The sequence below is a fragment of the Lotus japonicus genome, chromosome 1 (genome assembly GCF_012489685.1).
Source record: "Lotus japonicus ecotype B-129 chromosome 1, LjGifu_v1.2".
Taxonomy (NCBI): domain Eukaryota; kingdom Viridiplantae; phylum Streptophyta; class Magnoliopsida; order Fabales; family Fabaceae; genus Lotus; species Lotus japonicus.
In genome coordinates, this window is record NC_080041.1 from 112,578,031 (window position 1) to 112,603,405 (window position 25,375).

At 35.6% G+C, this 25,375-nt stretch overlaps 3 protein-coding genes across 10 annotated transcripts; 1 reads left to right on the forward strand and 2 right to left on the reverse strand.

Moving 5' to 3' along the window:
• Positions 1–1,431: 1,431 nt before the first annotated feature.
• LOC130729337 (uncharacterized) lies at positions 1,432–5,196 on the reverse strand. Of its 3 annotated transcripts, none has more exons than XM_057581058.1 (5): positions 5,104–5,196; positions 4,472–4,572; positions 4,269–4,366; positions 2,560–2,876; positions 1,432–1,976 (listed from the first exon to the last, which is right to left on the reverse strand). In XM_057581058.1, exons 2-5 carry the CDS (start codon positions 4,478–4,480, stop codon positions 1,567–1,569), a joined length of 834 nt encoding a protein of 277 aa, XP_057437041.1. In that variant the 5' UTR covers positions 4,481–4,572; positions 5,104–5,196; the 3' UTR covers positions 1,432–1,566. The 3 variants fall into 3 exon arrangements, with proteins under 3 accessions (XP_057437041.1, XP_057437039.1, XP_057437040.1); XM_057581056.1 differs by having other exon boundaries at positions 4,472–4,559; positions 5,042–5,183; XM_057581057.1 differs by having other exon boundaries at positions 5,042–5,132.
• Positions 5,197–6,625: 1,429 nt separating this feature from the next.
• Positions 6,626–12,262, reverse strand: LOC130729338 (protein root UVB sensitive 4). The gene is made up of 10 exons (XM_057581059.1): positions 11,679–12,262; positions 10,950–11,096; positions 10,663–10,809; positions 9,596–9,658; positions 9,427–9,503; positions 9,032–9,137; positions 8,229–8,331; positions 7,990–8,138; positions 7,708–7,773; positions 6,626–7,085 (listed from the first exon to the last, which is right to left on the reverse strand). Exons 1-10 carry the CDS (start codon positions 12,132–12,134, stop codon positions 6,849–6,851), a joined length of 1,551 nt encoding a protein of 516 aa, XP_057437042.1. The 5' UTR covers positions 12,135–12,262; the 3' UTR covers positions 6,626–6,848.
• Positions 12,263–14,947: 2,685 nt separating this feature from the next.
• LOC130729339 (transcriptional corepressor LEUNIG_HOMOLOG-like) lies at positions 14,948–23,172 on the forward strand. 6 transcript variants are annotated; one of them, XM_057581060.1, is made up of 19 exons: positions 14,948–15,099; positions 15,238–15,289; positions 15,755–15,840; positions 15,990–16,087; positions 16,473–16,582; positions 16,677–16,966; positions 17,082–17,157; positions 17,281–17,389; positions 17,686–17,735; positions 17,825–18,088; positions 18,714–18,773; positions 19,149–19,370; positions 20,037–20,178; positions 20,262–20,371; positions 21,034–21,183; positions 21,367–21,522; positions 21,606–21,722; positions 21,939–22,136; positions 22,808–23,172. In XM_057581060.1, exons 3-19 carry the CDS (start codon positions 15,791–15,793, stop codon positions 22,949–22,951), a joined length of 2,346 nt encoding a protein of 781 aa, XP_057437043.1. In that variant the 5' UTR covers positions 14,948–15,099; positions 15,238–15,289; positions 15,755–15,790; the 3' UTR covers positions 22,952–23,172. The 6 variants fall into 6 exon arrangements, with proteins under 6 accessions (XP_057437043.1, XP_057437045.1, XP_057437047.1 ...); XM_057581062.1 differs by having other exon boundaries at positions 18,717–18,773; XM_057581064.1 differs by having other exon boundaries at positions 17,082–17,136.
• The last annotated feature ends 2,203 nt before the right edge of the window (positions 23,173–25,375 follow it).

A 25,375-nucleotide genomic window follows, 5' to 3' on the forward strand; every position in this document is an offset into this window, starting at 1 on the left:
TACTTATCCGGCTCCTTTAAGGTAGCAACCTAATGTGGAAGACTGTCTATTGTTGAGAAGAAAACATTTATTAAGCAAGAGGAAAGCCACCTTAGAGGAGAAAAATGAACTCCAAAGAGGAGGTGGATGGATTAATACGTTCTCTATTTTTTGCTCTTAAACTTATAGTGACATTCACTAATTATATGTTTTTTAGAGTTCTTATATTTTTATAAAAACCAAACCACTATTTCACACCACTTAAGACATGTAGTTAAAATAGTTGGTATCATGAAGTTTGTTCCAAAATATGTTAACTTTGAAAAAGTAATCCAACATTTTTTTCTTAACTTCTAATCATTATTAAGGAGTCTCATTGTGAAAAGAGAAAAAAAAAACCTTAACCGTATGGGTATTGTTGTCAAACTATAAATAATGCACCATAAAATTTAAGCTGGTTCTTATAAAAAGATCAACTATCATCTCTCATTTGATTATTAAAAAAAATAAGGTAGAATAAAGAAGAGAATTCAATTTGTAGCCTCATTAATCTTATACATTTTTATATTTATACGCCTTATAAATTTTCATTATAACAATTCAAAACCGTTCATCTCATTATAATCTAACTAATCTTTATATTATTGTCTTTGTTCCTTTTTATAATAATCAAACCACCATTACGCCCCCGTAAGAAATGTAGTTAAAGTAGTTGATAGCATCAAATTCGATATAAGATTTATATTAATTTTTCAAAATTACACCAACCTACTTTTCTTAATTTTTATCTATCATTTATGAGTTACATAATGAAAAAAGAGAGGAAACCCAATTAATTAAGAATATTATTGCCAAAAATAATTACTGCACCATAAAATTTAAATTAGCTTTTATAAAAGAGAACAAACTTCACCCCTCAAGTTCTTGTAAAGGAGTGACGTGAGTATTACATTTTGCTTATGGGAAAATCCCAAAGGATGTTGGAAATTGGAATATCAAACAACATAGTGCCCTTCAAATAAAAAAACTAACTATATACTACAGTGATACCCATGAAATCATGTCATTTTCCCGCTCTGGACAGCTGATTAACGTTAAATTCACATGAATGTGATCGCCTTTGATCCCAATGTTGAACACCATTTAGAAATTTAATTCTGGCAGCATGGATCCATTTTTTCAAAACCTATTGCTTCTCTAAATGTGGATCACAAAACACACGCTTTAAGGACTCGGGGCCATCAACTCAAACAATTGTTACTAGGTCTTATTCCACCGACAAAGAATATGGCCTACATTTAAGGACGACATTATTGTTGTTTATTGGTCAAGTTTTAGGACACTAATTTTATCACCTTTCCACTAGACTAGTACTCGAGTTCATTCAAGAGGCGCTTCCACTAAAATTTCATGGCCAAAAGGCTAAATCCACAAAACAGATACCAACATAAGTGATTCAAATGATTCCCCCCAATTTAATCATAATCAATGTGATAAATTCACCACAAATAGTTGCAGCGAGTGTATAACAAAGGTTTTTAGTCTTTTAGACCCATAATTGTTATGACAAAATAAACATTAGTGTTGCTAACTCTGTGACACAGAAATCTGACCATATCTCTGCATGACTCTTCTGGTTGCAAGTGTTGCAGCCTCACTAGCACGCATTGTCCCAGTTGCCATAATCGCAGCAAACTCTTTGATAATCTCATCTTGAACCTTGTTGCGAGCATCTCCAAGAGGATCTGCTGCTGTAACAGCATTATCAGAGGATGGCTTTGCAGAAGGAGAAGGAGACACTGCAGTTGCTGTCTTCTGAGGGCTAATATCTTCTTTGCCTCTCACTTCCTTAGTGGTGGATGTGTTGGGAACACTAGGGTTCTTGGGAGTGTTAGCTGAGGCAGAAAGTGAAGGATTCACGGTCGAAGGCCTAAACTGTGGTACTTGTGGCACTCCACCAGATTTCAATGTTGTCTCCAAATTCTGTATCATGGGCACTGCAAAAAAATAAAATGAGTTATCAATATCTGAACGAAGATTATGGCAAACCAAGCGCACATCAACAAAACAGAGAAAAGGCTTCTTAAATAGTTTTTTTTCTTCTTAATGAAACATTCTGTAATTCCAATATTGTGCTTAAAACAATTAAGTGTAGACAGATAAATTCATTCAAAAGATAACTGTAAATATAATTTAAGTGCATATTCAGAAATTTTTCTTCTGTTAGTTCTTTAGCCAAAATCAATTCTAACAAGTCATTTCTGAGAGTCACAATTGATTCTGAAGAAAAAGAAGTAAATACACACTATAAAAGTGATTATCAGACATATGAAAGAAAATGATACAAGAAGATAACTGACATGGAGATGCTAAGCTAAAATTGAACGGTTAAATATGAAGATGACATCCCAGGCAGAACCATATTCAGTAGTTCTTTACATGCCATAAACAATTAGATAAATCCCTGAGTTATTTCATTCTATCATAACATTATATCATACTAGATAATTTTCATATATCTACCGGAAGTACACAGCCCAGCACAAATTCTAAATGTAAGTATTGTAGGAGATGACTTACATATAAGAGCCCCCATTGGGCTGCTCATAACTTCATTAGGGAGCTGTAGGATATACTCAGGAATGGTTGAACCAACCAAAAATTGAGCAATTTCATTGGAGAAGTTGTTGCAATTGTGGGTAAGCAAACTGTATGTTTCAGGCAAGTACCGCGGACTGATCTCCTGCAAATACATTTCAAAGACATCCTTTGGCACATGTGTAACACCTAATTCTACCACTCTAAGTGGAGCTCCATATGGTGTTGATCCAGCAGGAGAATGTTGTATGCCACCTCCAAAGTAATACTCGTTACCATAAACCACAACTCCTGTGTGCCTGCAGTACAAACAAATAACATTTCAATTGCCAACAAAATACAAATCGTGCACTAAACAGTTTACTTAAACAACCAAAAATACAAGGGGAAAAGGCATGTGTAAGGTATTATAGTTTAGAGCCTGTTTGATTACGATTTAGTTACAAAACTTGTTTGGTATGAACCCTTTTTGAAAAAGCAAGTCTTATTTCCATGTTTTAAAACTAAAATCCCAAAAGATACATGTTTATGCTTAAGTTTTTAGTTTCCAAACAACCCCTAAAAAAATTATGGTAGCTAGACGGTGCAGCACCTTCAGTTTCACTGATGACAATTATAGGAAAAAGTAAAAGAGAAAAGCAATTAAAGAAACAATGAGAGCCATCCTGCACAAACAGAAGAGTCTAGAGAAAACAAGCAGTAGGGAGAGTTCACATTTGTGAGCAAGCTTAAAGAAAGGGCAGATGAGAAAGATGAGGAGAATGGTTCCTAGAACTGGTTTTATGTAAAGAATGAACTTGACCTAGAGAATTTGTATTGAGCTACTCACAAACAGAATTTCATTTAGAGAAGGATTACACGTCTGTGAGCTTAAAGGAAGGGTTAATGAGAAGGTTAAGGAAGATGGTTCTCAAAGAATAAACATGACAGTGGACCGGTTTTGAGAGTGCTACTCACAAACACAAATCTATTTTCACAAGTTGTAGCTATCTTCCATCCACACATTGACTCGTGATTTTCTCAATACTATGTGAAAAACTCATGAGAAAATGAGCGTGTGGGGATAGCTACGGCCTGTGTGGGAAAAAAAAACTTTCTGTTTGTTATTAGCAATCTCAAAATAAAATTCTCTACCGAGTCTTTTCCTTTAAAAACCACCCTCTCTTCCTCATTCACCCTTCCGTCTCAAAACAAAATTCTGTTTATATGTTTCTGTCTAAACACAAATTTTTCATGTCTTGGAATCCAATTCTAAGAATCATCCTCCTCATCATTCACATTCATCGTCTTTCCTTCACCCTCACAAATGTGAAATTTTCCTAAAAAGGCACTATTTGTCTTCTCTAGAATTGTCATAGCGATACTAAATGCTGTGCACCGTTTTCTTTTGAAGATTAGTTTTCCTACATGATCTCCTTCAAACTGTTATTTTCGCTTGTTCTTTGTTTATTTTCTCTTCTTCTAAATAAAAACGCTTAAAAAATTGTTAATGAATATAGTTTCAAAATTTAGAAAACTTTGTCCTGCTCAACAGTTCTTGTAAACTACACATGTAAAAATCCCCACGTTATAATTTCAGCAACACATACATTACACAACTCCCAAATCAATTTGTGTAGGATACACCAACTAACTATGATATTAAATCAAGATCATTATACACAAGACCAACAGCAAAGACAAGCACTCACCATATGCCTTCAATAGCTTTCCCCAAAAAGGACGTTGAAAGCTGTCGAGCGAGACCTTGGCTTAGGTCATAAACATTAAGAGTAACCCTGTGACCCTCCTGCAATCAAATGCGGTGATAGATGCACAAATTAGCCGTGAAGCACTAGAAGTATGTCGAATATAAAACAACTAAAATTAGGCACAGTACATCAGTATCACATACCTCAGCCATCTAACGCAGTTTAGTGTAAAAATTATTCAGCTGCTAAAACACTTGAAAAGGAGTTTTGTAGATACTCCAATGGAAGAACCTATCACAATAACCTGATAGAATCAGTAATGAAGCTTAATCAAAAACAACCATAGAAGACACAATTTCATAAACTCAACAACATGTGAAAAAAAATAAAAATATTATATATATATATATATATATATATATATATCAAATTCACAAAAACTGTCATCAATAAAAGCACATGATCCAACCCTAATTTCTGACCCACAAAACCCTAGCATCAAAATTAGCCATAATTGACAGAAACCCATCAATGAAAAGGGGGAATTACATCCCAACAACAATGTCCCCCTAGCCAAGGAACATAAAGAAAGAAACAAACAACAAATCAAATCTAAAACCCACATGAAAATTTCCACAATTGGGATTCAAACCCTAAAAAAAACCAGACACTGTTCCAAATGGGACATGACCAAATTGAGAACACAAATACAAAATTCGAACTCCAAAACAACAGGAATAACATCCAAATTCACGAATAAACAATGAACTCACAATGGAAAGGAAAGAAGTTGAGAAGATAGCGCGAGCGAATGCAAGAAGAAAACAAAGCGCACCGTGTGAGAGAGGATGTCATTAAATAGAGAGTGGTATTGCCGTATTGGTATGGTGTTGGAGATCTGGTTGGTTCCATAACGACCGTTTCCTAGTCTCTATCACCTTCTAGAACCTACTCACCACAAGTTCAACTCCACGTGTTATTCTTCATTTTATTAATTCAAAGTTTCAATTCTCACTTTTTTTCTCTTTTTTTTTTTTGGTTAACATGTCACTTTTTCTTTTTCTTTTTTGACAGGACATGTCACTTTTTCTTATTCTAGTGTAAAGATTTTTATTTGATATTTGAAAATTCTAACCTAAGTTAAACGCGCTCATACGAAAATAATTTCAAGTCAAATAGCATAAAAAAATAGCATGAAATAGTATTATTGAAGTTTTTTTTTCTTTTCAGAAAGCTAATGAAACCAAACAAACAGACAAACTATGGGATAGAAATAAAATCGTTCAACATGATTAACTCCAAGTCTAGATCTAAGGAAAAATAAATAAAAAATTATTATATATCTGGGTATTGAGTTGGTTCGAATGAATGCACTCAAGAACTCGATATCCGAACCAAACCTGGACGGATTACATGCAAATTCATTCAATTGGGCTCATTTGCTCAATTCACACTTTCACTGTCGAGTTGTGTTGGGTTGGGTGGGGTGATTGGATTTATCTGGCACTGTATGCCCCCTACTGTCATGTGTTTGAAGTTGACAATATAATGAAAACATTTGATATAACAATTAAAGTACATAATATTTTTTTTCCAACAAAAACTTTATCAAATGAGAGAAATACATGAGAACAACCCTTGATATGAAGTAGGGGAATAACCACATCAAATCCAAATAAACAAAACAATACATCCCCTTGATATGTCAAACGTGAAAAATGTATCTCATTAAAACCTTACTAGAAAAAACCAAAACCTAGTGAAGTAGCATCTACGTGATCTTTGGATCGAGGCAACAACTACTGCATGTTACTTGGTCAATCATTCTCCACATTCGGCACTTGACTTCAAAGTTTCAGAAGAAATATGGTCAGGCAATCCTATTGATCATTCTAAATTTGACCATCTTTGTCCACTCCCTATTTTCTTCTTATTTATTGTACACCCTTCGTTAACTTCGGGTGTAGTAGCGGATGGAGCAGGATGAATGGACCATCCACAAGGGGCAACATCCACTTAGACCTTCTAGGTATGTTGGCTTTACGGTTGCGCCAGTAGCCAAAGTCCCAGAATGGCTAATGGGATTGTGGCTCTCGGCAATTTCTTCATTCTGAGATAACCATAATGGATCAGCACTTGAGATAACCAAAGCTATGAATGATTGTCACTTTCAACAAATCCTTCTTTTCTTTGCGCTCTCTTTTGATGTATTATGGGTTGAGTACCCCTTGTACTCCCATTAATGCATTTCTTTACTTATAAAAAAAACTTTCAACACATCCTTTGGTATAAAAGATTAATAATTATACATTGATAATGAAAAAAAAATTACAAATACATCTAATTAAATTTCACTATTTTATCAAATCATTATTAAATTACAATTTAATGTACAAATAAAAATTACACGGACATCCCATTAGATTTCACTATCTTGTTTCAAGATAATGAAATATGATGGACATATGTAACTGTGTATACTAACTAGATCCTTAGAGTTTACTGTTTTAAAATGAATGGTAATCCCCAAACACTCCCGTGGCATTAAAAAGCCAACCAAATGTTGAAAACCATGTTTAGTTAATCGGACACAAAACTGTATCGAGCCTGCTCTTGTTTTGACAATAAAATGCTCTTCACCACCCACCCCACTCCCAGCATTTGTTCAATCAAATTAGACATATCCCTTTCTGCAAACCTCTTGCAATCCTCAACAATTACATGCCAATCCTCAAGTGCTGAGTTTGATGCATTGTTATCCTCTACACTAATCTTCCACCTATTATTGTTCATAAGAGCTCTTCTGATGTAGCAAGACTAGAAAATGAATTTAAAAATAAAAATGTCACATAAAATGATCATTAAAATAAGCAAAATAGCTTTCAGGCTAGAGGGCTCTTCCCCCTCCCATAGTGAATGGAGATTACTCCATTCCAACTAAACAATTTAGCTAGTTCCATTTGGATCATTATCTCATGTTCCTTCTCTCATGATATGAGAGAGAAACACACAATCAAGTTCAAGGGACCGGTCACAAATAATTGTCGAGAAATGCTACCAGCACTCATTTTAACATTCTCTTCACAATCACAAGAGTCTCTTATTTAGTGGGACCTACATAGATTCTCATTTATTTGTTGATATCAATTTGAGATCCACTAAACTATGAGTCTCCTCCAAATTTAGTGGGACCTACATAGATTCTCATTTATTAGTTGAAATCAATTTGACATTCACTCCAAATTTAGTGGGGCCCACATAGCTTCAGCTAATAAAAGACTGTTGGAAAAAGTGTTCAGGTGAGTGTTGGTAGCACCCGAAATTTTATGTCTTTTTTTCTCATAGTAATGAGAAAAGGAACATGAGATATCCAAATCAAAGTAGTTTCTCATTAAAATGACACTGATGTTTTAAAAAACATTAAAAATGGTCTTATTACCTGCAACAAACCCATAACTATATGTACAGCTTCAGCCCCTTCACGTATGGAAAGAAGGATGCGATGCTAGAAGGTTATCAACAGCAAAATAAGAACAGTTAGAATAAAAACTACTGCATCGGAAGTGATAAGGAAGAATATGATCCCATTTGGATACGGACTAAAGAGCACTTAAAGGAGCTTATCTACTAGAAAATGAACTGGATAAGGTCCAATAAATGCTCTTTGGTCAGCATCCAAGAGGCTCTAGGTCCACCAGGATATTCTCATTATTATTCTCACCTTCCCAGTTCTTTTCAATCCTTTGAAGATCTCAATGCATACAAAGTAATAATCCTCATCAGTTATGCCCTGTACTGTCTTCATTGACCACTTGGGTATTTGGTCCTTGGGATTTATGCACCCTATTCTAACTGGCCACAAACTTTTACCTGAATCATACCTCATTACTGTAAGCTCATCACCGAAGCACAAGTTGGAAAGTATTAAACACAAATGGAAGAGTCAGTAGCATATATCACCTTTAACTCCCAGAAAGTTAACTCCTTCTTTCTCGCTCACCTCTGCAGGGGATGGCACATATCCACACTCAATCCATGTGTTCAGAATAATTTCAAGCCTATCCTAAAATAATAACACACCAAGAACACAGTAAACTACATACTCCCAACAGAAGTCCTATGCCACAAAACCCAAGCCAAAGACTTAAAAAAGGAACACGAATTGTGGTCCGGTTTCTATAAAACAAAATAGACATGTGGACTGTTTTTGACTAAGGTTAGATCCAACTTAGAAGAGCCAAAAAGCAATAGCAGTTTCCCGAAAAAAAATCAACCCAGGATCAGTAATACAAGAAATGCAACTAACTTTTACCTTGTTAATGAGCACATAAGAAGGAAATACCCGAAACTTCTGGACAATACTGAGAAACAATAGTCATTCATAGAATTTGGCTTAGGCCTAACTCTACCCCAAAAGCTAGCTTAGGGGTGAGGGGTTGCTCTACCTTATAAAAGACTATTTTGGTCATATCTCTAGTCGATGTGAGACTTCTTAACAGTAATAAATATTTCCACTTTACTCTGCCAATATTAATAGCAAATGTGATGCTTGGTTCTTTGGACTAGTAAGAAAGTGAAATATCTTAAATCCCACCACAACTGCAGTTTACATGTTTAGAGTCAAATGAAGAAAAAATATCTTGTTTCCTTCAAATCATTTGTCTCTCATTTTCACTTATTCAGTTCCCATATTTTAAAATTATGAAATTAGAATTTTTTTCATCTGTACACAACTTCATTATTCAAGCCATCAGAAAACCTACCTTAGTCAAGGTTTGCAGATGGACGTGCTTTAGTCCTTGATAAATCCCAAAAAGGTCCATAGCAGCAAAAAATGGATAAATAAAGAAATGGAGACCTGCTTGTTGTCTAGCAAGCCAGGAGATAATTAAGTTAGTAAACATGCAATTTCTTTGTGCAATAAAAGCTAGAAAAATATATCATCCACCAATACAAATCCACAAGACATCAGTTGAAGCACGCACTATCAAACGTAAACAATATGGACAGGTAATATCATGTAAAGATTTTTCCTTTTTATTCAGAAAGATAAGGTCATTAAGTTCTGCAGTACACTACTTTCAGCTCTCAGTTCCATAGCTCAAACAACTTTGACATCGAACAGAAAAAAAAATTCATAATGGATGTAAATAACAACCTTCGATGGTTCTCAGTTAACTGATTAACAAGTGCAGCAAGCATAAGACCAAGGATGTCAAAGCACACTGTTTGAATCTGCAACATATCAAAATTTAGAATATAATCCATGCAGGATACATTTTGGAAAAAGAATGAAAGAAAGAAAAAAATGAAAAGTCCATGCTAACCTGTGCCTTAGCACCAATTTCACCAAGGTTGTCTGCTATTGCAAAACTTTGATGTACAGCTGACTGCAAATAGGATGGTGGTGAAAATTCAAAATCCACAAGGAAAAACAAAAGTGTATCAATCCACAATCATTATATATACATGAAAAAAGGTGGTGAAACTTGGCAAGGCATCCTCTATAGATGAATTTATATGTAAAGTTGGGTAGAAGGTAAACTCATACAACCATAAAATAAAGAACAAACGGGCAGTGAGCAAAGTAGAAGGGATAAAGAAAGTAACATGAGGAAAATAGCAAGAAATTTTAAACTTGAAAGCCAAAAGCTAAAATGTACTAATGTAAGTCTCTGCAAAATCTTTTAGGTACATGAACTAACATTTTGTCAAAAAGTATTTTATGCATTATTGAATAAGGATATTAGTTGGTTCGGTAAAATTTATGCAGGCACGTTAAACAATGAGCCACGCAAAACAATGATTTTGTATTACTGAGTGAGAGATGAGCCACGTAAAACAATGATATAGTCAAACATATAACAAGAAGAATATGCAAACAGAATACAGGTTATATTATATTACTGAGTGAGAGATTAACTTATATTACACACAGCAACCAAATCACTGAATTTCAATTACATTGGACACTCGATAGGACTTACAGGTGTTGCTACTTGCTATCACAATGAACAATAAGTCACGAACATTATATTCGCAGTATGAGAAATGGATACTTCAACCTATAATCACATTTTCTGTTCTTCCTTTCTAACCCATCATACACATATTGTTGCATCATTTCATATGACATTAGGAATTAGGATATCTAACAATTCATTTCATAAGTTCTCTGCTTCTCCATCACACAGCGAATATTCTTATCTGAAGACCATTATACAGACTACCTTGTTATCTCAGAAGCACTATGTATTGAAGATATATAGAAAGAAACTCCATGAAAATAATAATATCATAGACTGAATGGCTTTGCAAAAGAAAGAAGTTAAAAAAAAAAAGGAAAAACTTAAGAGAACTTAATATATTGCAAGTTGCAACGTTTGATCCTTACCCGAGTTGCTATGTAACATGCCAAGCTTATTTGTTTAGCAATATTAGCAATAGTTGCAAGCAGCAGGAAGCATCGAGGAAATGCAGGAGTAAGTAACTCAAGTCCAATGCTAGCAACAAAAAGAACAGCTGTGCAGAACCTGACCCTCTTTGTAAAGAAGGTACAAAAAAAGAGAGAGATGAAAAAGAAAAATTTATCAGATTTCTTTATATGTGATTAGCAGCACACATTAAACAGCAGTTTCAATTTTCGGCACTTCATATCACTGCATCAATAAGTTAAATTACCTTTAAGCTTGTATCAAAAGCAGACGCTAGACTAGCAGTGTATATGCATCTGCTGAGTCGTCCAAGACCGTCTTTTAAGACCCAGTTAAGGGCAGCAGCTGATGGAAGAGAACTGGAGTATCCAACTCCTATGGCCGTAAACATTGCCTGAGATTAGTCCACTGTGACATAGTAAGTTCTTATGCAATACAAACCACTCCAGTAAGACCTAAAAACACTTTCTTCATAGCCTAATTGAGGGTAAAAGTGCAAAACATGGATACAAAGTGTAAGAACCATAGTTAGCTCACTCTTCCTCTCTCTCCCCTCCTAACAACAAGCAAAGCACATGACAATAGATTGATACACCAACTTAAAATTTTTTCCTCATGACTTGATGCATTGACTATCAATTTCCAAAAGCAAGAAAATCCATTACAGAACATGACACAAAACAATCTCTCCTAGTGTCATAACATATGTCTATAGACTATTCCCAGAGGGTTAGCTCAAGTGGTAAGAGCTAGGGGACATAAGGGTTGGGTGGAATGAAAGGTGAAGGCTCCAGGGTTCGAACCCTGAGGAGGGACTAATTTACTAACATTACTAACCACTACGCGATTTTCAAAAGCGAACCAATCCATCATAGAATATGAAACAAAACAATCATACAAAATCCGAAACCGCCAACACCTTTAATTTAAACAAAACAATAACCCTAGAGCCAAAACCTAACAATCTGCAAAGTACCTGAGTGGCAAGAACTTGAAGTGCAGAGCTGAAAACACGATGCAAGAGCTTCCACTTGACATAATCAATATAATTCGCCTTAACCTGCCTCGGAATGAAGAAGTCCCTGACAACAGAACCACACATCCTGAACCATCTATCATCAAAAGCAGCCACATCAGAAGACGAAGCGCCACCACCGTCAACAGTGACCAACTGCAAGCAGCTCCCATTCCAGAAGAACTTAGAGACCTTGTTTGGGGTCTTAACCACAAAGGGAAGCCGAATGGGCGAAGTGGGTTGTCGTGAACCATTCTCAGACCCTCCATCAGATACACAGTCAAGTGAGGTTCTGAGAGAAGAAAATGCTAAAACTCTTCTCAGAATCAAATTTTGATTAGTGGGTATGGGTTGTTTGAGAAGGTTCCATGATGTGGGGTGGGGATTATTAGTGGCGGTGTGAAGAGAGAATGGCATGAGAATTTGAGCTTAGTGGCGGTGTGAAGAAGAAGAAGTGAGCGTGGATTTCACGCCAGGTTTTGTGTTGTATGGTTTGAAGAAGAAGAAGGGGAACAAGTTCCACAGAATCTTGAGTTTGAGTGGCAATAGTGAGTTTCAAAGTTGGGATGGCTTTAGGTCGAAGTGTTATTTATACTAGAAAATTGAATTGTAGATTTAATATTTTAAAAATAAACGGTTTTAAAAATTGTTTTGGAAGCTAAGTGATATACGAAGAAAAGAGAGATAAGAGTAATCTAATAAGTAATGAGATAGAAAAATAAAAGAGAGATAAAAAGAAAAAGAGAGTATTTCCCGATGTGTCAAAAAAAATTAGTGAAATTGAGATGAGAAAGAAAATAAGATGTGTATGTATCAAAACTCTTTCTCCTCATCTACAACGTGCAAGTGAGGTGCTTTCACTGCATCCATCTAAGGCTACAAACATGTACATAGTTAGTAACTTGTGGTGGAGCGGTTCACTACGTTCACCTATATTGTGAACCGTTCGATTAATCCTCGATTGTCATGCCTCAATCATCAAAGTTGCTTATGCAAAACCTAAAAAATTACAAGCTTATCAAAATACACAAATTTTTCAAAATGAAATTCTGAGTAACACATTGAACCTGAGAACGATGACCATGATTTTGTCTTGCTATTCATCATTCACATTCTATGTCTCTTCATTCTGTTTGAAGAAAGGCAGGGCTCACTCAAATTCTTAAAAAAGAAAGTGTATTCTTGGTGAGTTCTTTCTAATTACAAATTTTTTCTTCGTATAACACGAGTCAACTTTTTCAGCTTTTTATCCCAACTCTTCTCTTTTATTTACTTGGTTGCTTTTAATTACTGAATTGATTGTTTTTCTTTTTACCTTAGTTACTTCTCAACTACCCTTACTCTCGTCTTTCAGTAGCAATATCTAAGAGTTCTTTAGAATATTTTAAGAACATAAACTCATGAAATAAGGATATAGACCATTCATCGAGTAATGACTTGTTTGATAGCTTGTAGAATCTCCAAACCTTATTTTAAAGCTCTTTGGGTGCCATTTAAACTTCCTTCAATGAGTAGAAAAGCAAAGTTTGGTTTCTTAATGATAAGAAACTCCTAAGTTACTATCATTAAAAATACTCTAAGGGCTCGTTTGCTACGTCGTATTATGTTTGATTGTACAAGCTTATATAATATATTATTAGTTTATCAATTGTTTGAGGCTAACATTGTATTTATAGACTTTTCTATCAATTCAACATTATACATTTAAATGATAGATTATTTAATCCAGCATACAGAGATGAGATAAGACCATGAGCAATGGTTCAACAAAAAATGTTTTGTTTACCTATTTTCAACCCCACTTTTTCTCTTCCCAACACTCCACATCATCTTCTCTCTCCAATTCAACAAACTCTCAACAATTACCCACTCCAATGGTTTTCTCTCTCAACACCCTACCCCACCATTTTTTATTTCATATTTTTATTTAATTTTATATTTTTGTTTTTATTATTTACATAAAATTACAATTATTGTTTTAAATTAAATTAAATAATAAATACTTAACAATTTTTATTTTTTTTAAATATAGACAATAATTTATTTTATTTCCTTAACTTAAAAATGGAAGACAACAAACTAATCAATAATATGGTGAGAAACTTGGTTAAAAAAGATAATAAGATGATAAGAGAGATAATAATATGGTGAGAAACTTGATTTTTTTTTCTGTGTCCAAATCAAACAAACCTAGTCTCTATTTATAGAGGGAAAAAAGTTATGAATTTTGGTTAAAAAAAAATTTAAAATTGTTTTTTTTCGACCAGATAATTCAGTTTAAAAAATTTTATCAAAACAAAATCCGCCGGACCAATAAACTCGCGCCACGCGTCCCACACATTATCCCAGCAGTTTCTCTCTCTTCTCTCCCCTGCCACTCACGCCCCCTGTCCGTGCGTGAGTTACACGCGCCTATCTGAGGCCACTCACGCGTTGACACGTGGCACCGGGGACCTCTCTCAACATTGTTGACAATCCTCAACATTTTTCCCCTCCCTCTCTCCTCCACATCACTCTAAACAAGTTTCAACAACCATTGCACCATCTAAATAACTCTCAACAAAAAGTTTCAACATCCATTGCACTTGGTCTAAGACTTGATAAGATTGTAATGTATACACTACTTGAAAATATTTGAAGCAGCACCGCCACCGCCAACACTACCACTACCACCACCACCCCTCCACAACTATCACCATCCTTGTTGTCGCCATGACCACTGCTACTACCAACACCCTACACTACCACCACCAAAAACACCGCTGAAATCACCACCTCCACCACTGCACTACAATACTTCCATCACACCCTTACCACTCTCCACCACCACCATTGCCGCTACCGCCACTATCTATTATTATTTAATATATGAACACAAATATGTATTTCATATAAGTTATACCGTATTCAAAATACATAGTATAAAATTTTAATAAGATCTTATCTTATGAGAACTAATACTATCATACTTATACAATAAGACTTTATATTATACAGGATACGAAATGAGCCCTATGGAATTAACTAAGAAGATTTGAGTTTTCTAAAGTGAATATCAATATCAATAAAATAACTCAATCAATGATCAATTGTTATAGGGTGTGCTTACTTTATCCTCACTTTAAAAAAAAAAAACTTTATCCTCTAAAATTAGTTGAGAGGAAGTAGAGGATAGCTAAGGTGTTTAGCCGAGCTTACGTGTCTAACTACCTTAACATCAGGAAAAAAAAAACAAAAGACAGTGCGACTTTTTTGTGATTACTGTTCCCTTTAAATAAGTTTTCCGTGACTTCACTCGCCTCGTCTTTAGTGCAGCTGTTGCAGTTCAGTGCCACTTCCACCCTTTCTCTCGCGACAACATTTCCAGATTGTCTCTGCTATTGTAAGTTTCATGCTTTCTTCTCTTTTCCCTAACTGTAACTACCTCAAGATTGATAAAATTTTGTGTTGTTCAATTTGAATTGGATTGAATTTTGCTCATTGATTTTGCTTAATTCTGTTTTTTCTTGTCTTGTGTTAGGTTCTTATGTGGTGGGTGTCTTGTTGTAAGCTTTGATCCAACAGACTGACTGGTATGGTTTTCTTTTGAGAATTTTATAGTTGTGTGTTGGTTATGATTTTTTCTTTCTTTCTACTGTCATAATTCTGAGAATTTGAGGGAATCAGAAGGGAATTAAAAAATTTTGAAGTGTAAAAATTTCCAATAGTTGTGGAAGTTCAATTGACCATAGTCTTTAAAAGGTTTAATTCAACAAGGAAAGACAAAAGTTTAATTACTTGTATCATGGGGTGATTCTTACTTGATTCTTAATAGTTGTGTGTTGGTTATGGCTTTCTCTTTCTTTCTAGTGTCCCAATTCTGAGAATTTGAGGGGATCAGAAGGTAAAGAAAAGTTTTTATTTTTTCTGTTTTTTTGAAAGTGTAAAAGTTGCCAACAATTGTGAAAGTTCAATTCAATTCAACAAGGAAAGACAAAATTGCTTGGTGTTTAATTACTTGTATTTTGGGGTGATTCTTGCTTGAATTTTCCTTGCAGAGAAGAGCATAATTCTCGGAAATTGGATTTGACGATATGAAGCCCACTTTGGCTCAGGCTCAGAGTAATTGGGAAGCTGATAAAATGTGAGCGACTTGCTTAATGATTGGCTTTTTTTTCCTTCTCTGAATGCTTTACTTTTTTCTATGTTTGATCCTGATTTAGTAGATTGAGATCTTGAGAAGCATGTTATATTGATGTTTATCTGAATTTATTTTTGTCTGTTTTGCTTCAGGCTTGACGTTTATATTCATGACTATTTTGTGAAAAGAAAATTACATAATGCTGCTAAAGCATTTATGACAGAAGGAAAAGTTTCCACAGACCCAGTAGGTAAGATTGTTGATCATTATCCACTATGTTGTGCTGTAGCTCGCCTCACCATCATGAATTTGGTTAAAATGCTTGTTTATTATTAGCATCACTAGTTTAGATCGTTGTTTTTGACAGGGATGTTTCTTTGTTAAACATGCAAAGAATCGGTTCTCTTAACACAGTTTCTTCTACTGAGGTTAACTGGTTAACTTATCCATTGGGCTTGTGCTTCTTTCTTTCTCTTTTCTAACTAAATCTATTTAAAAATTATAGTTAAGAAATTCAAATTAAATGGGCATTAATTATAAGTTTATTCTGGTGAAGTGGTGATATGTGGTGATTGGTGAAGTAGCGAAACAATTGAGTATATACCTGAGTTGTTTGTTTGTCTTTGACATGACAGCAATTGATGCACCTGGAGGATTTCTTTATGAGTGGTGGTCTGTCTTTTGGGACATATTCATCTCGAGGACAAATGAGAAACATTCGGAGGCTGCCGCATCTTACATTGAGGTGATCTTATTGTGTAACACCTGTGCCTTTTTTCCTTCCTTAGTTCTTTCAAATATCGGAAGCAAACTGAGTTCTATATGGATTTGCCTGTTAGCAGACCCAGCAAATAAAGGCCAGAGAACAACTTCAAATGCAGCAATTGCAACTAATGCAGCAGCGCAATGCACAGTTACAGCGAAGAGATCCTAATCATCCCGCACTTGGTGGATCCTTGAATGCCATGAACTCTGAAGGAATGTTGGGCCAGCCGCCAGCAAGTGTGTTAGCCATGAAAATGTATGAAGAACGAATGAAACATCCCCAATCAATGGATTCAGACCCATCTCCAACTCTTAGTGATGCGAATAGGATGGCCCTTCTCAAATCAGCTACAAGTCATCAAGGGTAAACAAGTTTGCTTAGCTTTATAGTTACTGTGGGCTAGAATAATACTATTAACTTGATCTTAGTATCAATCATGATTGGACTGCTAATATTTCGGGTCTTTGTGCTGTCTCAGCCAGTTGGTTCATGGTAATTCAGGGAATATATCCACTGCCTTGCAGCAAATTCAGGCACGGGCTCCTTTGACTTCTGTAACTACTTTACCCATATGCTGAGTTAGCCATTTTGTGTGTTTTGTATTATTTTTAGTTTGTGCTTTCTTTCTCTATTTTCACCTCTACCATGATAAGAAACTTGATACATTAAGTTAATAGGACATCAAAGGAGAAGTTAACTTAGGTTCCAGTCCGAAGAGTTTGGCTATGGATACATCAGTTTATCGACAAGCAATTTTACAATCAAAATCCGGGTTAGGCAGTGCAGGTATTATAGCTGTGCCCATGTTCATGCTGTTACATTAAATTCCTTCTTTTCATGGTCTATGGATAGCATATCCTATTTAATGATGAACGAAACTCCTCATGGAAATTGCAACCTTGTGCTGGTTCTCTCATGCATTTGTAGTTGCGGTTTTTATTTGTAAGTTCAATATTGATCTCTTGCAGAGATCTGGCTTTGAAATGATATTGCTACTTAAGTTTGTCTACAATATTTGGTGCAGAATATCAGACGTGGGAGACCCATTCTTATGATTTTATTTTTGATTTTTGATTCTTCAGGATTAAATCAAGGAGTTACAAGTCTTCCATTAAAAGGCTGGCCTCTAACTGTAAGTTGAATGTTATCTTCATCAGTGTTCTTTCTCTACAGTCAGTTAAACTCCTTTAGAGTGGAATATGACCTATCCTCTTTTTATAGGGAATTGATCAACTAAGACCAAATATGGGTATACAAGTTCAGAAACCTAATTTGACAACCCAAAATCAATTCATTTTGTCATCACAACAACAACAGGGCTTGGCACAAGCTCAGGCACAAAACAACCTTGGAAGTTCCAATTATTTGGATATGGATCCGCGTAGACTTTCTGCTCCTCCACGAGGTAGCGTAAATGCAAAGGATGGTCACTCTACCCGGAATGATGGATCCATGAGTTCCCAAATGCAATCAGGTTCACCTAAGGTTGGACTAGCTCTTCTAATAGTAAAAACATATTATCGAGATTAATGTTGGGTTAACATGTTTAATATCTTTAAATTCAACGAGCATCATAATATTTGTAATTACTAAAGAAACTTCAAGAATAGACTTATATAATTAGGCAGAAGTTCTGTGAATTGCTTTAGTTACAGCTATAAGCATCCATTGTACGGTTACACATAAAAATAAATACATTTTAGATTTACAAGAACAACTAATCCACCCACTAATTAACCAACCCTCACTAATTGAGTGTGTCTAACAAACAATAGTGGAGAATTAAACTATTTTCTATGGCTCTAAGTCTAACCTTTTCAATGATACATTTAACCCCCATGATTCCCGATGAGATATTAATCATTATGCCTATTTCCAATCAATGCTTTATTTATCTCTTCAATGATACATTAACCCCCATGATTAAAAATGTGCCTCTCTTGTAAATTTATCAGCTTTGTTCTGTAATGGGTTAGTAATTCATAAACATCAATTATAATCTAAGTTGGTAAATGTCTACATTATACTTTCCTTTCCGGTTAATACAGATTGCATGAGTACAATCTCAAAGGTCAATTTTGTTTTTACTTTTTTCCTTTAATGTGTCTAGCAGATGAAGATGGCCCAATCACAACATTCATTATCTCAACAGCAGGAGCAGCTGCAGCAGGTTGTGCTTAATTAATGTCATGCTGTTTTTTGCCTATTTTTCTTTTTCCTTGTATGGAATGTAACCAGATGGACATGGTATATAGTGTTTATCCTACCCTCTTACATAATTTTTTTCCTCGTGGAGAATGGAAGAGGGGAGAGAACTGAGAAGCATTACTATGTTAATATTTACTACCTTTATAAATTAGTATGGAATGTAACCAGATGGACATGGTATATAGTGTTTATCCTACCTTTTTTTCCAGTACCAGTGCTGCCTGCTGTCATTATATTCATTTGCTATTGTTTTAGTTTTGTATTCTCTATCTTTCTTTACCCCATCCCTGAATTTATTTCAAAGCTAATTAACATACTATCTCCACTTTTTCATCAGAATAACAGGAAAAGAAAACAGCCTTCTTCTTCTGGAGCTGCCAATAGCACTGGTACTGGAAACACGGCTGGTCCTTCGCCTAGTTCACCAGCATCAACACACACACCTGGTGATGGATTAAATACAGCAAGCAGCATGCAGCATGTTAACAGTGTGCAAAAGAGCATGATGATGTATGGTACAGAGGCAACAGGAGGCCTTGCATCATCTTCAAATTTGCTGGTATGTTAATAATTTTATTCTGAGTATGTGTCTGTGTGAATAGATCATGTTCCAAGCACATTTGATTACAGCTATTGTGTTTGTTAACTTTGTTGAAACAGAAATGAAAAGGTATTGAGTAAATCCACGTGTCTCAATTACATAGTGGAGAATGAAACAAGCATCAATAGTTTCCTGAATTAATATTATTAATAGTACATAACATAAGATTAGCTTAAAATTATCCTACTTACAGCATTTCTAATGCTCCCACTCAAGCCGGAGTATATAAATTATATGTACAAAGCTTGTTACATTACATGCATAAATGATTTGAGGATCTGACGTAGACTTAGTAAAGAGTAAAGACATTTTTCAGTTGATCATGTCCGTGGTGGCGCGGTTGCGAAACGATAAATATTGATGAAAAAATTTGAGCATCCATGTTTTTTGCAGGCTTGTTAATAGCGGCGCAATAGCCTATAGCGTAGCGCCCTAGGGGTTCACCGCTACTCCACTATTCACCGCTATTTTCCGCTATAGCGCCGCAATAGCGCTCGAAATAGCGTTTTTTGGGCTTGCCGCTACACTACGCTATACGCCATTAACAACCCTGGTTTTTTGTGATGCTTAATTTATTAGCTGAACAAAATATATTGTGTTTCCGGTACTAATATCATAAACCAGGATGACATTGAGCGACTTGGAGATGTTGGTGCTTTAGAAGATAATGTGGAATCCTTTCTATCCAATGATGGAGGAGATGGTGGCAATCTTTATGGAACAATAAAACCAAGTCCTGCTGAGCAACAAAAAGAGTCTTCAAAAGGTAATCTTTATATATATGTATGTCTCTGTTCTGTATTTGCATAGTATTATGGGAAAGTATCATTAGCCATATTTTTATTTCAGGTTTCACCTTTGCTGAATTTGGTTGCATAAGAACAAGAAATAGCACAGTTACTTGCTGTCACTTTTCATCAGACGGAAAGATGCTCGCTAGTGCTGGGGATGACAAGAAGGTAATTTGCTTGTGTAATTAGAATACTGTGCCACATTCAAGGAACACTGGCTGTGAACATCATAATTTTTTGTTTAATCTGAAAAGTAACATTCTAAGGAAATTTCTACTCTTTATAATGTCTTTCTCTTTGTTTGAAATTAGTATATTTTGATCCCAAGGCATCTCCCTTTGGCAACATTTTGATCCCAAGAAGTATCTCCCTTTGGCACCTGTATTTTCATGGACTCATAACATTCTAGAGTTTTGCTATTCTGTTATACATTTATATTATTGGCCTGCTTGTTTAAGCTTTTTAAACATATTGAATCTATGATGCACATTTTCTCAGACCGTTTTCTCAGAAGATACTATTATTTAACCTGAGAAAAGCACTATTTATTTTTGAGGTTTTTGGAAAAACTTGCAAAATTATTATTAATTTTCGAACATATCTTTCAATTGAAAAAGCTTTTTTTTCTTTTACAGAAGTGCAAATAGTGGGCCTTAGGATTATCGTGATTGATTTGATCGTGCACATAAATGTTTTTAATTTTTGTGTGGCTGGGACACTGATCTCTAATCTAAGTTTTAATTTTCTATGAATTACTGTGACCAAATGTTCATTCGATTTATGGATTCTAATTGTTGTATATGTTTCTTTCTTGTGGGAGCATGTATTAGGTTGTCCTCTGGAACATGGACACTTTACAGACAGAGAGCACTCCTGAACAACACAAATCAGTTATTTCTGATGTCCGTTTTAGACCAAATTCCTCTCAGTTGGCGACCGCCTCAATTGATAAATCTGTGCGGTTATGGGACGCAGCCAACGTAACAGACTTTTCTCTGTTTGCCTATGAATTATGTGTAACTTGTATACCTGATGTTTAAAACTTGCAACCTATGCTCAAGCTTCTTCAGGCTTTGTTCCCTGTGTTAGACAATCATTTATCTTTTGTAATCTATCATACAGATTAAGATTAATTCTTTTCTCTTTTCTTTCATTCGATGCAGCCAACCTATTGTGTACAAGAATATAATGGGCACAGTTCAGCTATTATGTCCCTTGATTTCCACCCGAAGAAGACTGATATCTTCTGCTTCTGTGATAGTGCAAATGAAATTCGGTATTGGAACATTACTTCATCCTCCTGCACCCGTGTATCTAAGGTTTGCTAAGTTAATGCATTCCATCATTTCCGTTTTTGAACATTTTCATGCGCACTAATATATATTAAATTTGATTATTTCAGGGAGGTAGTTCACAAGTGAGATTTCAGCCTAGAATTGGACAAGTACTAGCAGCAGCTTCTGATAAAGTAGTGTCGATATTTGATGTCGAAAGTGACAGACAAATTTATACACTCCAGGTAAAATCTGTATGGACACTTGCTTATCTACAATGTAATTATCTCCTATAACAACGATCAATGATATTTTCTGATTACATTGATAAATTTGAATGTTTTTCTTGAAATAAGGAACTAGCATTTGCTGGTGGAACTGAAGATGGATTACCTTATCCAACAATATTATGTTTTCTTGAAATTGAAAATTTGCATCTTTGATATCATTTGTCTTTGCAGGGTCATCCTGAACCAGTAAACTCTATTTGCTGGGATGTGAATGGAGATTTCTTGGCATCTGTGAGTCCAAATTTGGTGAAGATTTGGAGTTTGACCTCAGGAGAATGCATTCAGGAGCTCAGCTCCAGTGGCAACCAGTTTTATTCCTGTGTTTTTCACCCGAGTTATTCGACTTTGCTAGTGATTGGAGGTTTTTCGGTAAGTTTTTTATTCACTATCTGCTGTAGTGAGCAGATGAGTTCAAAACCTAACTTTTAGATTTGATGCATCAGATCAGATAGTTAAGGCAAAACTGCATCCACTCACTCTTAACACATCAAAAACATCCAGAACAAATCCTTCCCTTTAATGGCATTCTGACCATCACCCTATGTTAGTTTGACCATGGCTCAAGTGAAACAGTTAGGCTCCATAAGAAAACCAAATTTCAACGACATTATTTCCAATTTTCCATACATCACCCTATGTCTTCTTTAAACCCACACTCAAACCCTCTCCGCTCTTGAACTCTCCCCACCCCGTTTCCATTATTACTCTCCTCTATTGGTTTAGTGGGATATAAGATTATAATTCAGGATTTTCTACATTCCAAATTATATAAGGGGCAAACTAGTGCTTTGAATCTTCCGTCATCATAGGGTCCAAGGAGTCGGACACATTGTGTGTTGTGGGTCTAACGTAGGCAGCCTTTATATTTTGCAAGATTCTGATTTCACGACTCAAAATTATGACCTTGCAATTGCAAGGGAGCAGCTTTCTCCGTTGCACCAAGATTCAACTTATTTACTGTGGCAAAAAAAATATTGGTTTTTCAATCTAATAAGCATTATAGTTTGTTGATTAGATTTTTTTTTTGTTGCGGTCTGCAGTCCTTGGAGCTGTGGAACATGGCTGATAACAAAAGCATGACAATATCCGCGCACGAGAGTGTAATATCTGCTTTGGCTCAGTCTCCAGTAACTGGAATGGTTGCCTCTGCAAGTCATGACAACTCTGTAAAATTGTGGAAATAAATCAGATTTTAGGTCCTAATATATATATGTCTTATATTCTTTTAGCAGTCAACCTTGATTTCGAAAGAATTCAAGAGATCTATATTGAAAGCAAAAAGGTGTCTTTGAACTTAGTTTGCAATAAGTCTTACAACTAGCATACAAAACAATTTTGCATTATGTATAAAATCCTAATTACTGCAACTTAGGTATGCAATTAATCTGGATTGCAGTTTTTTTAAGACTCTTATGCCTAATATTTTTATTTGGCTTTATGGAAGTTAATATCTTATAGCTAGTAGTATTACTTGGTACTGTTAACTTCCTTAATGCCATCTAGAGATAATGGATTTCATTGGCTTTGTATAACTCATTTGATCAACAGTACCTAACGATTACACCAACAACACCATGGAATAATTTCTCAGAATACCCCGGTTTAAATTGTGTTACAAAAATTAAAATCTGGAACACATTTTCATATTTTGGAACTCGGTAGTGTAAATTCTTTAATCATGAAATCGCTTCCAGATTCTTATTTTTGGCACACATTTTTGGTATCATATTATGCAAACTGAAGTCTTCAGAACTAGAGACAAATAGCCGCCGGAGTTTCCAAAATTCGGTATTCCAAATCAAGATACCGGATTTTAGAATCTGGTAGTGTTTGGACATTAAATTTTCACTCTGTAAAATGTAGAATAAACGTATCGGAAATTTCAAAATTCAGTACCTATCGGATTATTGGGCTTTTGGTATGATATTTTTAACATTGCAAGATTTTTGAATCCGAAACGATTTTTTTTTGTCAGAATCCGAAACGATTAATAAGCTTCATGGTTTTAATTTTTTATTTATTTTAATTCAATACGGGCTAAATATCCAAACTAAGGATTGTCATCCCGGAATTAGTCAAACATAAGAGGAACAAAAAAGGCAGAAGGAGCAAACTCATAAATCATAAAATGAATTAAAATGCTCATTCCATTCTTAACAAAGGAATTTGCAACTGAGTTCGCCTCTCTAAACACATGTTGCAACTGAACCTGCTCATAACTAGCAAATTGCCTTTTAATATCTCAAACCATGGGTCAAAAGGTTTAGAACCAAGGCATCCTTTATCAATATTTCTCACTGCAAAATCAGAATCGATTTCAACTATGACTTTAGTGAAGCATCTTGCAAGTGCTAACTTTGCTCCATGATAAATGCCCCGTAAAAGAGTGTTGAAAAGAAAGTGTTGCTAGCACTCTTCAAATTTTTTTATCACTAGTATCAATTGAGTTTTGCAGCACAAATTAAGGTAAATGATTTATATTATCCATAAAAGACCATGAGAACAAAACCCCCTAGGAATGAACGAAAGCGAGGATTACACCAGCAAAACGAGGCTAATCAATGAGACACTCAAAGGAAAACCCCCCTAGAAAAAACTCCCAACAAGGTTCCTAAGAAAAGACCAACACATGGCCTCACAAAAGAGATAAACAAAACCACGAACCAAGGAACAAAACCAAAAGCTAAAAAAGAAAGCCATACAGAGCTAAAGCAGCCAAACAAGAGCTTACAAAGCTATGCAAAAAAAAAGGAAGGCCCTACCGAAACCCCGAAAACAGGCATCCAGTAATTCTACCAAGAGGTTAAGGAGGGAATAACACACTTATCTCTTGCTCCAACTCGCGAATAGCTTCTTAGTCGCTGACAAGGTGAACAAGACCCGAAACTTTTTCAAGGAGTCATGCCTTCTTCGCTCTGGTGAAATACCTTCCAGAAGAACCCACCTCAGAGGGGGGAGAGACCCCCTAGTCATAACATAGAGTGGCTCCAAAAACTTTGTTGGTAAGATCATCAACTGGTTTCTTTCAAAAGCTTTTACCGTACCTGTGTAATCCGCTAACAGAGAGTTGTTGGCTGCCTCCACAAGAACCTTGTTTTTCCATACTCTTCGATCAATATTTATGGGATCTACCCTAGGCCTCGGACTCACAAGTCCACATGGTTGAGAAGCAGATGGAAAATAAGCATCACAATGGGTGGGTAGAGAATCCCCTATCTAAAGATGAAACCATTGTCACAAGAGACATCCTTTGGAGGTGAAACAACAAACCCATCCACAACTCCACCAGCATGAGAGACCCCAAAAGAAAGAGGGGAAGAACCCACAACCAACAACATCTCAAACACAACGACTAGGGGAACCTCGATGATGATTGGGCGCTTAGAACCCAAGGATCTAAACAAACACCAAAAGCTAGAGAAATCACCTAAAAAGAGACTCCGAACAAAATTGAAACAAATCACCATTTCCTTCCCAAAACCACGCACCTGCCGAAGTGAGGAGATAACTGTGCCAACACAAGCCAAGGAACTCACGTCCAAACAACATGCCTCATCTTTCCCCTCTACAAGCTCCCACTTGTCCCTCACCCAACCACCATCCGATAA

Coding starts and splice junctions, on each gene's coding strand:
- LOC130729337 (XM_057581058.1), bottom strand. Junction 2,877..4,268: donor AAAGCTATTGAAGGCATATG/GTGAGTGCTTGT, acceptor TTTGTACTGCAG/GCACACAGGAGTTGTGGTTT. Junction 1,977..2,559: donor CCCAATGGGGGCTCTTATAT/GTAAGTCATCTC, acceptor ATTTTTTTGCAG/TGCCCATGATACAGAATTTG.
- LOC130729338 (XM_057581059.1), bottom strand. CDS start 12,134: ATGCCATTCTCTCTTCACACCGCCACTAATAATCCCCACCCCACATCA. Junction 11,097..11,678: donor TTCAAGTTCTTGCCACTCAG/GTACTTTGCAGA, acceptor GACTAATCTCAG/GCAATGTTTACGGCCATAGG. Junction 9,659..10,662: donor CATGTTACATAGCAACTCGG/GTAAGGATCAAA, acceptor TCCTATTTGCAG/TCAGCTGTACATCAAAGTTT.
- LOC130729339 (XM_057581060.1), top strand. CDS start 15,791: ATGAAGCCCACTTTGGCTCAGGCTCAGAGTAATTGGGAAGCTGATAAA. Junction 21,523..21,605: donor CCTGCACCCGTGTATCTAAG/GTTTGCTAAGTT, acceptor TGATTATTTCAG/GGAGGTAGTTCACAAGTGAG. Junction 21,723..21,938: donor GACAAATTTATACACTCCAG/GTAAAATCTGTA, acceptor TTGTCTTTGCAG/GGTCATCCTGAACCAGTAAA.